Raw genomic sequence first — 15,414 nt, 5'->3', positions numbered from 1 at the left:
GGAGGGATTTATTTGCGACGGTGGTTTATGGGCAACCTCAGATATTTACAAGAATGTCAGTGCACGACACTGACATTTGTACGCAGATTTACTGGCTATTAAGAGCAATGTTTTCACTTTTAAGTGTTTGTAATATTTGTCACAGAAGGGGACACATGAAACACAACAGGGTAACGTTCTTTCAGAGATCATTCACCATTGACAAGAAATTTAAGTCTTTATACGGTAAGTTTGAGGCAACAAATGGTGTTTATTTCATTAAATTATCTCACATTGGCCTGACGAAAAATGACATTTACATACTGTATCAATTCCCCAAAAACGCTGTATAAACTCTCACAGCTCGCTTGAGGTTGTCGGAAATTTCAAATGAAAGATGAGTCACATGAACACAGAAAAATCACTCTGGAAAAGAGAAATAGAAATGAAATTATTACTTTTCAACAAGACTTAAATGTAAGACTCAAACTGACACGCTTTCACAAAATTCACAAAGGCATTTTTAATACGAACCGAAGATAGTCAGCTGTGTGGTGGACTCGGCCCGGCCCGATTCATTTTCCGCTACGACTTTGTACTCTCCGTTATCTTTGGGACCGACTCTTAAGATGAGCATGGAGCAGACCCCGCAGGTGTTGGTGATGTAATAATTGGAGTTTGCGTTGATGCTGATGTTGTTGCGGTACCAGGTGACTCGTGGGGTCGGGTTGGCCTTCACCGCGCAGCTCATGTAACAATCGTATTGTTCCGGGCTGGCGTGCTTCTTCAGTGGAACCGTGAACACGGGCGCGGATTCAAAGCTGCAGGTTTTGGATGGGGCGAGGTTCAGGATGAACTTTTCTGCAGGATAAAAAAACACATACAATAAAAAGATTTATTATTCGGATAAAAGATAACAGAAGCACCAACGGGACTCACCTTTTCTCCTCACGATGCCCCATGTTTGGGATTCGGATGGTTCAGAAATGCCGATGTCGTTTTTGGCGTACACGCGGAACTTGTATTCTCTTCCTGGCATGATGTTAACTGCTGTGAAGTTGTTGTTGAACAAGTGGTCTGCCACCACGTGCCAGGTGCCTTTGACCGAGTCTCGTTTCATCACCATGTAATGAAGGTGATCATCACGTTTCTCATCAGATGAGGCGGTCCAGGACACTGTCAAGGTGCCGGGCACATTTTCATCCAGCTCAACTGGACCAGGTGGCTTGGGATCATCTGTAAACGATACAAAGTGTCCCTCAGTATTAGATTAGTAATTAATGGAACAATACCCCTATTACTACACTGGAGGAACCCTTTGGAGAACCTCTGGGTATCTCTCAACTCTTCAACTCTTCATAAAAAACTGAATACTATCATTTTCAATATTGTCCAGAAAAAAAAGGATCAGTAATATTTCTGGTTATTGAGATCAAATATAATATAGGCCTAAATATTATTTGACAAATTATAATTATGAAAGGATTTTTTTGGTTGATATTTCTTTGCATAGACATGTTACCTGAAATAAGTTTGAGGCACTAAAATAACTTAATGGTAATCAAAGAAAATGAATACAAAACTAAAATAAAAAAGATCACATCTAAAAAACATTTGGAAAAAGTTTTAAAATAAAAATAAAAACACAACAATATTGCTCAAAATTAAATTAAAACTATCAAGGAAAGTAAAAGTTAAAAAATGATATTAATATTAATACAAATATGAAACAATTTATTATTAATAATAGTTCAATTAATAATAAAGTATTAATGAAACTACAATTTGAAAAATAAAATAACTGCTTCTACTTGCTTGGCATAACTAGAAAATCTATATTTTTATAAACTTTTCTTTTTAATAAAACACAATATAAAGAAATATCTTGACCTTTGGAGTATTTAAACTTATATAATGTTTATTTGTATTTAAAGTCAGCTTGTGGCCCTACTTGAAGTTTGTCGAGGCCCTGGTCCTCTGATTATTTTATAGAGTTGGTTCTATATGATTTTATATACAAAAACTACATTTTATAAATATTTAAATCCATTATGATATCTAAAACATCTTCAAATTGGTATTTAATCAAATCTGATTGGTTGACACTAATAATGTCTTTCCAGGAACACAAAACAGCGAGCAAACTATATTCTGATCTGTTATCTCACCTGTAACTCTGATCTCACTGCTGAAGGTCTCCTGACCCACGATGTTCTTGACAATGATGGTGTAGATGCCCGTATCCGAGCGGTCTGCAGATAGGATGAGGAGCTGGGACAGCCCATCCGTGTTGCTTACGGTCACACGTTTGGACACGGGCGTGCCATCTTTCAGCCAGATTATAGTTGGCATGGGGGATGCCTGCCAGTGAGAGTTATTGTTGTGATATTAAATTCTGTAGATAAGGCCGGCGAGGTGAGGATAAGGACTATTGAGTAATAAAAACAGATGTATAGGCACTGTGGTACCTCAAAGTTAATGTTGATCCGGGCAGAATTTTCAGCTCTCACAACCATGAGGCTCTTCATTTTTCGATCCGTGAATTTTGGCCTCACTGAGAAATAAAATACTATGTCAATCAGAATTAGCAATTAAATGAATGGGAAAAGCAGCCTACAACTCAGGCATTTGAGTTTGCTAGTTACATAAACATTTTTTTAACACAATATTTATATGGAGTACCAGGTGGCGGCATGGCAATGATGTAGTTGTCCAGATCACGTGGTTCTCCATCTCCTCCTTCATTGGTCGCAACCACTCGTACCCAATACATGGCCATAGATTTAAGGCCAAGGATTGTATATGAATTTGAAATGAGAGCATTGGAGTTGCAGCGACTCCATTCTGTGTTCTCAGCTGGTCTTAATTCTACAAAGTAACCCTTAGCTTCATCCTGGACCCCCTCTTCTTCCTCTGGTTTAGTCCAGGTCAAATTCAACGAGGTATGGGAGGAACCCGTCACTTTTAGATCTGTGACTTTTCCGGGGGGTTCTGAAATCACAAAAGTGCACGTGGTTCAGTTGGTGAAGCTCATTTGAATCTACATCCATTACATTTTTTTATATTTAAAAAAAAAAAGATTTAAAATATTTTAAAAAATATAAAAAATCATGTTTTTTAAGCGTATATCTATATTTTTTATAAACGTATTGAAATTTAAAATAAATTACACTTTAGTTTTTATAACTTGATGGTCAACCAACTTTCTATTTTAATATATATTTTTTTTTTCTAGAAAACCGGTGAATATTAATAATAGTGGATATGTAATAATATAGTGATGTGTAATATTTATTAATTGTGAATGTTTAATAATATAGTACTATATTTAATTATAGTGAATGTTTAATAATATAGTACTATAATTAATAATATTGTGAATGTTTCATAATATAGTACTATATTTAATAATAAAGTGGTGTATAATATTTAATAATAGTGGATATTTAATAATATAGTGATGTATAATATTTAATAATATTGAATGTATAATAATATAGGACTATATTTAATTATAGTGAATGTTTAATAATATAGTACTACATTTAATTATAGTGAATGTTTAATAATATATTACTTTATTTAATAATAGAGTGAATTTTTAATAATATAGTAATATATTTAATAATAGTGAATGTTTAATAATATAGTGATGTATAATATTTAATAATAGTGAATGTTTAATATGTAGTACTATATTTAATAATAGTGAATATTTAACAATTTTCAAAAATGTTGGCAACCAAGTTGAATACATTTAAGAACCTCACATAATCTATTTAGAAAAGATGTCTCCTTGTTAAATCGTTCTATTTATAATGATCTCCTATACGATTATTTCTGCCCATGGTTGCGCTTTTTGTGCATATAATCCTAGCAGACCGCAAATGATTTTGACATGCATTGCATTGTTTATGATGTGAGTGTAGGTGACATACTTTTAGGATCTCTGGCTATCACAAATTCAGATGGTGCGCTTGGTTCTCCAGCACCAGAGAAGTTGATGGCAGACACACGGAATTCATATTCCATTCCTTCAACCACATCCTTCACCTCATACTGTTTACCTTGAAGACCAATGATGACATACAAATGAGTTATGATTCAGAAAACAGAACATCACCCCCAAAAAACACCAGAAGAACTTCAAAGTCAAACCACCTTTGATCGGTTCCTCAGGTGCATTCACTTGACCCCACAAGTTGCTTCCTCTTTTGCGTTTCTCCATGTTGTAGCCAACAATGTTTGTTCCGCCGGTGTTGGTGGGAGGAGTCCATGACAAAGTGATGTGGTCCTTGAAGGCGTTGACCACCTTGGGTGAAGAGGGGGGTCCAGGATACGCTGTAATGAAATTCTCATTTAAATGTAAAATAATGGATTCGAACCCATGACCTTGGCTCTGTCAATGAATTGCTTTACCCATTGAGCTACAAAACAGATTGGACTCACCCTTGGTACCCGCCTGGATGTCATCTGTCTCAAAAACACCACTGGAGCCCTCTGCAGTTATGGCTCTGATGCGATAACAGTATTTCCTTCCGTGGTCCACATCGTTATCCTTGTAATGGGCCTCGGGAGGGATGTTTCCAAGCTTCATCCAGGTGTTCCGCCCGATCTGGTTACGATCCAAGTTGTAGTTTAGTATAGGAGAACCTCCGTCGTCTTTCGGGGATCTCCACTTGAACTCCACACAGGAGGATGAAGCTTCTAATACTTCAATAGGCCCCATTGGGTTGGTGGGTTTATCTGCATTACAACATTTGCATTATCCAAAGTGACTGACGTTGCATACAGAATATACTTTAACCTCTCTTTCACCATCTGTAAAATAGCACAACTCAACTTCTAAATCTTTAATATAAGCTTTCCGCTGTGATTTGGAGAACCAATTTTTGCAATTTTTCATGTATAATGCAAAAAACAACCAAAAATGTAATTTTACCGGTTTCTACTGTTTTTTAAAATACGGTCATAAACATCAAATTTACAAGAAAAATAACTGTGTATTTCTGGCGCCCCAGCTGCCGAAAAATTCTGTTCTTTTACAGTATTTTTTTACAGTGTCAGTTTTTAGCACAGATTTTTTTTTCAACAACATTTTTTAAACAATATTTCTATAAGTATTGAATGAAACCTCGTATACCAACCCAGAACGATAAGCTTGGTAAGAGCTTCAATAGTTCCAAACTCGTTCTTGAGTTTCAGCTTTATTTCGCCGCTGTCTTTGCGCTGACACTTCACCAGCAGAAGGCGACTGTGACTGGACGACTTTTCGATCCGGACGTGATTGTCCTCGGTTAGCTCCTCCCCCTCAGTATACCACTGCACTTTTATTGGCTCACGACCGATAAACTCCAGTTTGAAAGTGGCGTTTTGATTGGCTTTGATGATCACAGGCTCAGAGAACTTGGCCAGGTCATCTTGGTTCACCCTTGGCGGGTCTGAAACACCATAAATAGTAAAGATGATCTCATACTGTATACGTTTGACCCGATTATTATTATTATAAAAAAATGATTACCTTCCACGATCAATATCGCTTCAGTTTTACGTCCATCTGCTTCAAATCGATACTTTCCACTGTCGTCTTCTTTGCAGTTAGTGAGGATTAGTTTCCGCACGAGCCCGTCTTTGATGATTTTCAAATCATCTGTATCTGTTATCTACACAGAAAATTCAACAAGAACAATGTACTGTATTCCTTCTACAGACCACGTCTAAATAAAATGCTTTAATATTTTATTTTGGTGTTAGTATAACATCATAGTAGAAGTGTGGCTGATGTAACGCTTACATCTTTTCCATCTTTATACCAAGCCCCATCGCAGTCCTCACGGCTCAGTTTACACTCCATCACAGCTGATTGACCGATGATGGCACGAACATCTGACAGACCGCTGGTGAAGTGAACCCCCGGATCTGAACAACACGTGCATTGACAACAGTTCAAATGTTGCTGTTTCTATGTAAGAATTAATGCCGCATTGACCAGATGTGGTGCAACAAATTACTATTGATCACTCGATCGATGGCTTTCAGTTGTCGTGAGTGTTGAAAAGGTGACTGTAGAAAATGTATGAATTGTAAACAGCAAATGTACTTAAAAAATTTTTGGGTTGTTCATCATTTCTTCACCCTCATGTGGTTCAAAACCTGTAAGGGAAACACTTTTTTGTGGAACACAAAATAAGATATTTAGAGAAATGTCTATGTAGTTTTGTGTCCATACAAAGGAAGTCAATGGGGTTTAATGTTGTTTGGAAACCAATATTCTTTTAAATATCTTCGTTTGAGTTCTGCAGAAGAAGGAAAGTCCTACAGGTTTGGAATGACATAAGGATGAGTTAATGATGCAAGAATTTTCATTTATATGTGAACTATCCCTTTAAGAGTGTGGGAACACACATTGGTTTATATTTAAGTGTCATAAACTGTAAACCAGTCTTACCAATTACTGTGTCTGGAACCAAGGGTCCGGTCCTAACTCTCTTCTTCGGCTCTTCAACAGTCGACTCTTCCTCTGGATGTGGTTGGACTTGTTCTGAAGACTTAACATGTTCTTCTTTCTTCTGCACTTTTGTCTCAGGCTCCGGCTCCGGCTCCGTTTCAGATTCAGGTTCAGGTTCAGCTACGCCTTTAGAGTCTAGCTTTTTTTCTGGCTTAGGCTTGGGTTTTGGTTTGGGTTTATCCCTCGTTGAACCCTCATGAACCTCAGGAGAACCTGCAGGAACTTCCTCCTCCTCCTTCACTTCTGTCTCGATGGCTTTGGCTTGCTGAAACTCTTTTATTTGTTCCATTCTTTCTTCTCGCTCCTTCTGAAGTTTCTCCTGCTGTTCGGCGGCTATCTTCAGCACATCTGCGCCTCCCCCTCCCGCCATGGTGGTTTTGCGTGCCGATTTCTTGCCTCTGTTGTTGGGATCAGGGTCAGCTGTTGCGAGGGCAGTACAACATAAGAGATGTTAATATTCCGGTCAGTGAATGGAAAATGAATATGTAAAAAGGCACAGACTCTGTGGACGGAAATGGAAATTGCGAACAGTGCGAGAAATCAATTTTCGTCTTTGCAGCGTTTTTATTTGGACGCATCTTAAATAATTGGTGTTATTTTATAGAAACGGACAATTTGGCTATTTCAGAAATTCAGTTTAGATATTTGAGTATTATGTGGTTATGGTAACAACATACAGTATATAACATGGTTGATCAGGATATTCAATAGAGTTCACACTTCTGTTTCATTTCAATATCCTGAAAATGCTTACTTAAATTAAAGTAGATTACAGAAGTAAAATCATCTGGATTTGTGTAAATTTGATGAGAAATGTTTAAGTACATATTGAGATGTTCAATAATATTGACTTTTGAATGCAGACTTGACAAATCTGAGCTCGGTTTGACACATTGTTGAGATCTCTTGGGAAGACATTTGTGAGATTTCAGACTCTTTTTCTCTGAAGAAACATCTGAGACGCAGATGAGACTCAAACAAAAGTTTCCATTTGTGCTCCATTTTATCTCATTGATCTCATCATTACAAAGAGATCTCATCGGTCATTTTTCTTTCCCATGCGATGTGACTAAATTAATAAAATCCGCTCATACTTCAATCAATAAAAACGTATGTTGTTTACACGAGGATCTTCACGACTGAATCCGAGAGAATGTAACGTGTGTCATGAATCTGACTTGGCCTTACGTTCCACTATAAGCCAGGCATTACAGGACTTTATTCCTGCCACAGCTGCGTAGATGCCTTTATCCACCTGCATGCAGTCCATCACCACCAGTCTGTGGATCAGCATGTCTTCAGATACACTGATGTCATACTTTTCACCCTGAACCAATGGGGTGCTCTTTCCCATCCAAGTGATCTTTGGGAGCGGAGCAGATAAGACGCACTCAAAAACAGCATCCTCTCTTTCGATGGCCTTCACCTCCTGAATCTTTACCAAGAAGTCAACAGGTGGAACTGTAAAGAACATTCGTAAATTAAAATAACACAAAGACTTTAGTTTGTTTTCCCAGCATTGCTCAATAACTGATTTGTATTTAAATTAAGTAAAGTAAAGTATATTGAAATGAAATGAAACGAAACAAAATTAGTTCAATTCAATTCAATTCAATTCAATTGATACTAAAATAAAATAAAATTGAATTGAATTAATAGTTTATATATGTAAAATAAAATAACATTGCAAAAAAGATTTAAAAGCAGAACATTTTGGTTATTAATGTAAAACAATCATCAAATACAAACCATTTAATGTAACAGCTGTATGTATATACTTTGTCTTAATAAACAGTTAAAACTCACTTTTGAAGTCAGTTGAAAAAACATTGACCCCCTCGACATCGACTTGGTACATTCCAGCGTCTTCTGCACTTAGACCATTAACACTGAAGATGAACTTTCGGCCTACCTGACGCAGAAAATGTTTCTCATCTGTGTCGGTGTTGAATGGAACCATAACACCATCCTGCGACACAAAACCAGAAAGTAAAATTTCTTCGCACAGCCTTATGTTCTCATTTTTAGTATAAAAATAGACGTCACGTTTAACCTTAAAGAGGAAGATTCGGGCATGAGGGTCCTTGAGGTCCATCTCGAATTCAAACTCGGCACATCCTGGTGTCTTAACTTCGATGTGTTTCAGATTGCTCAGGTGTTCAACGAACTGTCAAAGGAAAAGTTAAAAATATGAACTTTTCAAACAGTACCACACCACGATTTACAGACACTTCCTAAACAGAACATGTTTGGATTATTTGACCGGTCACAATCTGAAGACTTTCCATAGACAATTACTTTATAACTTGATACTTTATGCTTTTATGCACTTTTACATTTTATTTTTATTTTTTACTACTTCAAGAAGTTCTCTAAATTGTTTATACAGAAGGTTCAATCAAACCGTAAAAGTAATTCCTGTGACAAGTCGCATTTACTTAAATAAATAAATAAATAAATTCCCCTAGTGTGGAAAAACATTGTTCCAGTTCATTTCCATTTTTTAAATTTTGTTCAAAATATCAGATTACTAAGTATGGTGAACCCAGTATTGTGCATTGGATCTAATCAAATGTACTAATTTTAAAATTCACCTGCGCCCGCTGCTCCTCAATTTCTTTTTTCTTCTCGTTCAATTTCCTCAACATCCCGCGGAAGTCCGTCACACCGTATTCAATGCAGATGCGCTCGTAATCTTTCTTATCAGCGCTCAACAACAGCTCCCAAAACTTCTCATCAACTTCTCCATCTGCTCTTTCTTTCTTCTGGGTTTCAGCTCTGAGAAAACACAGCGATACACAACAGTACACAACCCTTTCCTGAGGGACTTCAGAGATGGACACGAATGCCTTTGGCGTGTCAACAAACCAGAGGTGGGATTGATAAAGATCTTACCGAGTCCTCAGGGACTTCTTTAAATCGGCAGCTGCCTTCTCTCGTTGTTCTGTAAAAAAAATAGAGTTGCACTTCTCATCTTCACCCTTTAACAGATTGCGTTTTTCTTTATATCATGACTCATAAAGAATTCATACGCACCTAGTCGTCCCTCCTGCATCGCTTTGCTCTTCTTGAAGCCAACTAAAAGAGAAGAATTTGAGTCACATCTGTTACGTGAATAGAATCTTCTTTGTAAGAAATCGAGCAACGAAACCCTTTAAACATGTTCACAAGAAATCAGAAACGATTCGCTTTTTACATCTACTGGATGCAAACGTCCCTAATAACATTTAAAGAAGTTCATACACACAAAAACTAAAAGTGTTCTTACCTTCAATGATATTGAGTGTGACGGTGACCACGGCACGTCCAAACTCATTCTCTGCGTAACACTTGTAGGTGTCTGCTTGATCAACCTCAACATTGGAAATCTAAATAATACAATCATTCTTTATTTTTATTATTTGAAGAAGGTGATTTTTACAACACAATCTCAAAGACTTTTTTAATTACTTTACGAGGTGGTAGTTCGTATGAATTTTGTTTTTTTCATAGGCAACATATAACATTACTACATCACATGCCAGAGAGAAAGAAAGAAAAGAAAGAAAGAGAAAAGTTGTATTTTTAAAAAGCATTTTTATTTTTTATTCTAATGTAAGATGCAGTAGGTCCACAAAGAATATATGCCTGCAGAAAACTCTCAATACTGTCATTCATAAGTCTACAAATCCCATGCGTGTCCGTTTGAAAAACAACTTATAATATGATTAAACTTTTAGCTGCCAATAAGATTGTAATACTCTAAGCTCCACTTAAATCCATTCCGTTTCTTTTAAAATGTCAGAATAAGATATGAAAATCATTGGTATTAATGCTGTTATGTAAGTTAGACATGTTAAATCACCTGTAACTGATGTTCTCCTGATGCTTGATTAAAGGACACAACATATCTCTCTGGGTCAGATACATCCCCATTGTTTCGAGCCCATGTGACAGTCGGCGTCGGATCTCCATTGATGATGGATTTGAAAACGGCAAGCTTTCCTGAAAGAAGAAAACGACTGTGCTCATCATTCTTTGTCTATTAGAATCAATGATGGTTTGGTTACGTTGCTGTTCTTTACCTTCTTGAATCGTCAGGGCGATGGGTTTGCGGATGAAGTCAGGGTGACTTTTTCCGGCAGGGATTTCCTCCACGAACTGCGTGATCATGACACCCGGGACCTTCGAGCGCTTTTTAATGGCCACTGCAGAGGAAAGTAAGACAAAAAAATTAATATAAAATCATGCACAAATGTTATGTTAGTAATTCGAGTAAATATGGATGCATATCTACCTTGCCCAGGTGCAGTTGGCTCTTCATCTTTACTCTTTCTGAATTTCATCTCGGCGTGTTGGACTTACAGAACCCCGTCCTATAAAACCAATCGAAAAACATGCATCAACATCTCAGTGGACTATAAAATATTAGGCCTGCACTTTCTGTGGTTGACTCGAGCTTGTTTTGTTCGAGTTCTGGGGCAACTTTATAGAGTTTCTTGTGTGTTTGGCTGTGAATGTGATGGGAAATAATAATGAATATCTGACTGTAAGCAGGTCTGCTCACCGAGGCGGAAGCTTAGTGGGCTAAACCGCGAGCTTCTGTCGGCTTTTCTCAAACACGAGGGCTCCAGCTGTCTTGGATGTAATTCATGGGCCAGTCACAGAGGGGGAAAAAAACTAGCCAACAGTGTCACTTACACCAATCTGCAACCTTAGGATTTAAGCTGTACATCTTCGGCAAGTATGTAACACTGATACATTTTGAGTAAACCTTGTGGATGCTCTCAAAGTTTATATTAGACGGCTTTCAGAGAAGGAAGAGACGTGGAATGTTTTTTAAGGGGGTCATTTTACTACAATTGCTCTTATTCAGACAAAAGCGTCTTTTGCCAAACAAGCCTGGCTTTTTCCCGTGATCAGCTGAAAATAGGTTTTTCGACCACGTCTGGTGTTCAAAGGCAAAATTGAAATTCTCATGAAGCAGATTCAGCCGTTTTCTTGTGTAGTCATTTAAAGCGACGGTAAATTGAGGACTTCCCTTTTTAACGCTAAAGCATGTTCTCAAATGGCCCTGCGTTTTTGTCTCTTATAGGTCACATAGCTCATAAAACTATCCATCAAAACACAACCTCTGACGCACATATGCAGACTGCCACAGTTTCATAAGACTACTTATATTTATGTATGTTTTTATATTTGAATAAAAAAGTTCATTTCCTCAATCATTTCCTAAAAATAAATACATAATGTATATTTAAAAATCATTTTTTATTGTGTTATTAAGTTTTTATTGTCTTAATTCGCTGTATTGTTTTGAGTTATTATTACTTAGTCAAAACAACCCAACTGCAGTTTGATTGATATAAATTGGAATGCACGGTAAAAAACATGATTTTAGAAAACTTAATGTTTTTGCGAATTACACTCTTCATTTGTAGTCGACATTATTCACAAACGTGACCCTGGCGGTGAAATCCAGGTTGAAGTGGCATAATCTAAAAATCTGATTGAAGGGTCAAAGACATCATTAACATAAGAATGGTCTGCATTTATTGCTATAAATGATAGATTTTGATGAGTACTTTTTCATTTATTAAATGATAATTAAGTGATTTTAAAGACTGCATTAACATGTATGTATTTTTTTATTTAAAAAAAAAAACATTGTAAGAACATTCTGTTCAATCTTTTATATTGACCGAGCAAAACCATGTCAAAGACATCAAAGTTATATTTTCACAGAATGTTCTTTGCATTACGTAGGATGATTTTATGCAAAATAACAACAACAAACAAATCACCCCCCAAAAAAGCATAAACCGGGTTTTCACAAATGTGTTCACAGATTATTAACAAAAGTGATAGTATTTTAATATTAATACAATTCATGTTTTATCTGATTCTTAATTCACTAGACTATTCCTACCATGAATTCCTATTATATTCTGTAACAATAATGCAAACGAGTCACTTCTGCTTCGCTTTAATTGCGTGAAATAAATGAGGTGTGGAGTCATCACGTAAGCAGTACATCATGATAAGTTTATCTGAAGACAGCTTGTTCTTATCGAGGATAACCATATTTGTCGGAGATGAAAAATAGCCATGCCTAGCAACAGAGACATATGATTGATTTATAAATATGCCCAAGGGACCCGTGTCCTGAGCTGTCAACCCCCAACTAATAGCACCATGGCTCTTCTTACCGCTCCAACACTTAAATGTCACATTTTATGACTTTGTTAAATTCTGTCTTCCATCCACTGCTTGACCTGGATTTAGGGAATATTTGGAGAACATTTAACCGGCATTAAGAACAATGAACAGTTATGTGTGCGTACGCTTCAACATCAATAACCTTTTATAGTTATGATGCCTATAAAGAAGTGCATTGTGTATCATAATGTGTTATAAAATACAATGCAGTTAACAATTAAAAAAGAATCTATGGATGACAACACATTTCCTATTTACGATTCAGTGATTTGATTGAATTAACTGCTTAAGTCAAATTAAAGATTATGTTACATTAATAATTGCAATGATTTAACATTTATATAATTAAAAAGAAGGCACAAAAATGTACATCTTCATCAAGTGTGGGATCAAAAGTCAACTATCTTTGTCAGAGTAATACACAATCGCCCAGCAATCTCAGGAATGATAAACCAATCGTTTTACGGACGATTAACAGTTTATAAGATCTACGTCTTACAAAAATGGCTGAAATTAAACTTGGGTTCAGACTAATACAGCAAACAAGATAACGTTTGAAAAAAATAGGTTTTCTGTGGGCTTCAGTATGTTGGGAATCATTTTAACACCACACTTACATGGTCGAATAGGTTGTCTGTCTGTGATGTGTAAAACCGTCTTAAGACAACAGATGGTGCAGCATCAAGCGGTCATAAGATGATAATAGGAAATACTTTTGAGTGGAATGAGACCAACATGAGAAAGATATTTTTACACCATCACGTCTGTTTTCAGCTTATAGGGACTATTTCACTTTCTCTGTGGAATCAAACATTATGCCCATTAAACTTTGATGTGACAAAATGATAAAATGGATTTACCACAAAAATAAGTCTCTTACATCTACAGTATATGTTGTCTTTGCAAAATTTGCTAATAGTTCAAACAGGCTGGGCACAAAATTTTGCATTTGCATTGAAAATGAATTTCGAGCAAAAATTCACACCATACTCAGATCTCTTATCCAACCATATGCATCCATCCAAGGCCACCATTAAGTTAACAAGCATCCACGAGCGATCCTGATTGGTCAGAAGTTCCTAATCTAATCCTTGTAAAATACTGTGGAAAGAACTTACTTTGTGAAGCGTTCCCCGCACTCTTTGTTCAGCTTTGACGCCGGCTCTTCACCTTTGCAGTTCAACTTGAGGTGTCCTGTTGCTCCTTAGGGCGGATAGATTTACCCTTGAGCACCCATCAAAGACAAGATGAGGGTGTGTGACTCCTCCCTGACACATGAAATAAGGCTGGAGAATGCAGCGGAGAAGGTCTACTAAACTATCTTCTTATAAAGGAGGAACGCTGAAGGAGAAGGACGACGGCGATGGAACGGCTTTCTTGGACGACGCGAGGAGAAAGGTAAGTTTGTTCTATGACGGTGTAGAAACGTAAGAAATAAATGATATGGAAAAAAGGTACAAACATTTCACACAAAGATATTTTAAAATTTAGTCATTTTTATTGTAAAATGATAGGAAGTGTTGACTATAAATGCTGTTGGGGTTTGAATATCTATACTTGATTGTGTATATATATATATATATATATATATATATATATATTGTATACATACTGTAAACCTTTTCAATTTTGGGGAATTCGTTTTTCTCAAGCAAACCTCTCTAAAGTCTTTAATTGGCCAGGACTGAACACCCTTTTCAGTTTTAGGTTACACTGGTATGTTCAGGCTAGGCCTTTATGGTTCATATATGTAAAATAAGATATGGAGAGGTCATAACTCATGTTGATATAGTGAGTCGTAAGTGTGACACATGAGCACATAACTGCGCAACAGGGCCTCTGCACTGATGTTACACGCTAACTTATGCCATTTTGACAACTTAATGGCCTTCAAAAACCAAGACCAAACCAAATATAACGAGGACAGAACGTTCCACACTGTAGATCTTAATGTTGTCTTTAAGCACGCAAGACTAATATGACTTCAAACGTTGGGTTTTGGACCCATATTTTAAAATGGCAACACTAGGGGCCCTTTATGAAGCATTTATAAATGTGTACTTTAATGATTAATAAGTTCTTTACCAAAGCATTATAAAGCAGTTATAACTGCATGAATAAAATGTGGGATTTTAACAAATAGTGAGCAGGTATAAGAAAAACAACAGAACACCCTAAAGTGTCCAGTCTGACGGCATTTATTGCAAACAACTTCAAGATAATAACGAATCTGCTTTCGAGTGAAATAAATAATGAATAAAAACATTTACAAAGCATTTATAACACGCAAGTTAAAAATGGCTCAGTATTTGGCAGGTATTTCCTTAACATCCCTCTTTTTATTCATGCAGTTATAACTGCTTCATAATGCATTTGTAAATGACTTATTATCATTAATGAACACATGTATAAATGCTTCATAAAGGGAACCTTAATGTAAAGTGTTACCATTAAAGTTCATGTAATTTATCAATCTACAGAATCTATAAACTTTAAATAGTGAAGTTAATTATAGACCACTTCGCAGATGGTCCAGGAGCACTTGCGGTTTTAGTTTTTTTTAATCTCACATATTTCGAAACATCTACAAGATACTGGTTTAACTTTTTTGATTCGGTTGTAATGTTTTTTTCGGTTGAATTTAAACGTTTTTGTAGCGTTAAAAAACTGAAACAACACCAATCCATGGGCCAGTTGCACAAACTTAGCCGCTAGTCTCACTGACTAGC

General features: G+C 36.4%; 1 protein-coding gene across 1 annotated transcript; it reads right to left on the bottom strand.

Annotated features, from left to right (window-relative positions):
* Positions 1-502: 502 nt before the first annotated feature.
* Positions 503-11,164, bottom strand: LOC130425019 (immunoglobulin-like and fibronectin type III domain-containing protein 1). The gene is made up of 22 exons (XM_056751049.1): positions 10,764-11,164; positions 10,552-10,674; positions 10,332-10,471; positions 9,756-9,855; positions 9,524-9,565; positions 9,383-9,422; positions 9,082-9,265; positions 8,541-8,654; positions 8,294-8,456; positions 7,676-7,948; positions 6,428-6,907; positions 5,774-5,898; positions 5,501-5,642; positions 5,127-5,420; positions 4,429-4,725; positions 4,141-4,320; positions 3,918-4,046; positions 2,662-2,970; positions 2,448-2,533; positions 2,148-2,340; positions 919-1,215; positions 503-840 (listed from the first exon to the last, which is right to left on the bottom strand). The coding sequence occupies exons 1-22, from the start codon at positions 10,810-10,812 to the stop codon at positions 503-505; spliced, it is 4,098 nt and encodes a 1,365-aa protein (XP_056607027.1). The 5' UTR covers positions 10,813-11,164.
* Between the last annotated feature and the right edge of the window lie 4,250 nt (positions 11,165-15,414).

Source organism: Triplophysa dalaica, chromosome 6 (genome assembly GCF_015846415.1).
Source record: "Triplophysa dalaica isolate WHDGS20190420 chromosome 6, ASM1584641v1, whole genome shotgun sequence".
Classification (NCBI taxonomy): Eukaryota; Metazoa; Chordata; class Actinopteri; order Cypriniformes; family Nemacheilidae; genus Triplophysa; species Triplophysa dalaica.
The sequence above is the reverse complement of the archived record's forward strand: the minus strand, read 5'-3'. Positions and strand labels throughout refer to the sequence as shown.

Excerpts from the sequence above, each read along its gene's own strand:
- LOC130425019 (XM_056751049.1), bottom strand. The coding sequence starts at position 10,812 with ATGAAATTCAGAAAGAGTAAAGATGAAGAGCCAACTGCACCTGGGCAA. Across the intron at positions 9,566-9,755 it reads CACACTCAATATCATTGAAG|TTGGCTTCAAGAAGAGCAAA; the intron begins GTAAGAACACTT and ends CTTCTCTTTTAG. Across the intron at positions 6,908-7,675 it reads TGCCTGGCTTATAGTGGAAC|CTGACCCTGATCCCAACAAC; the intron begins GTAAGGCCAAGT and ends CCCTCGCAACAG.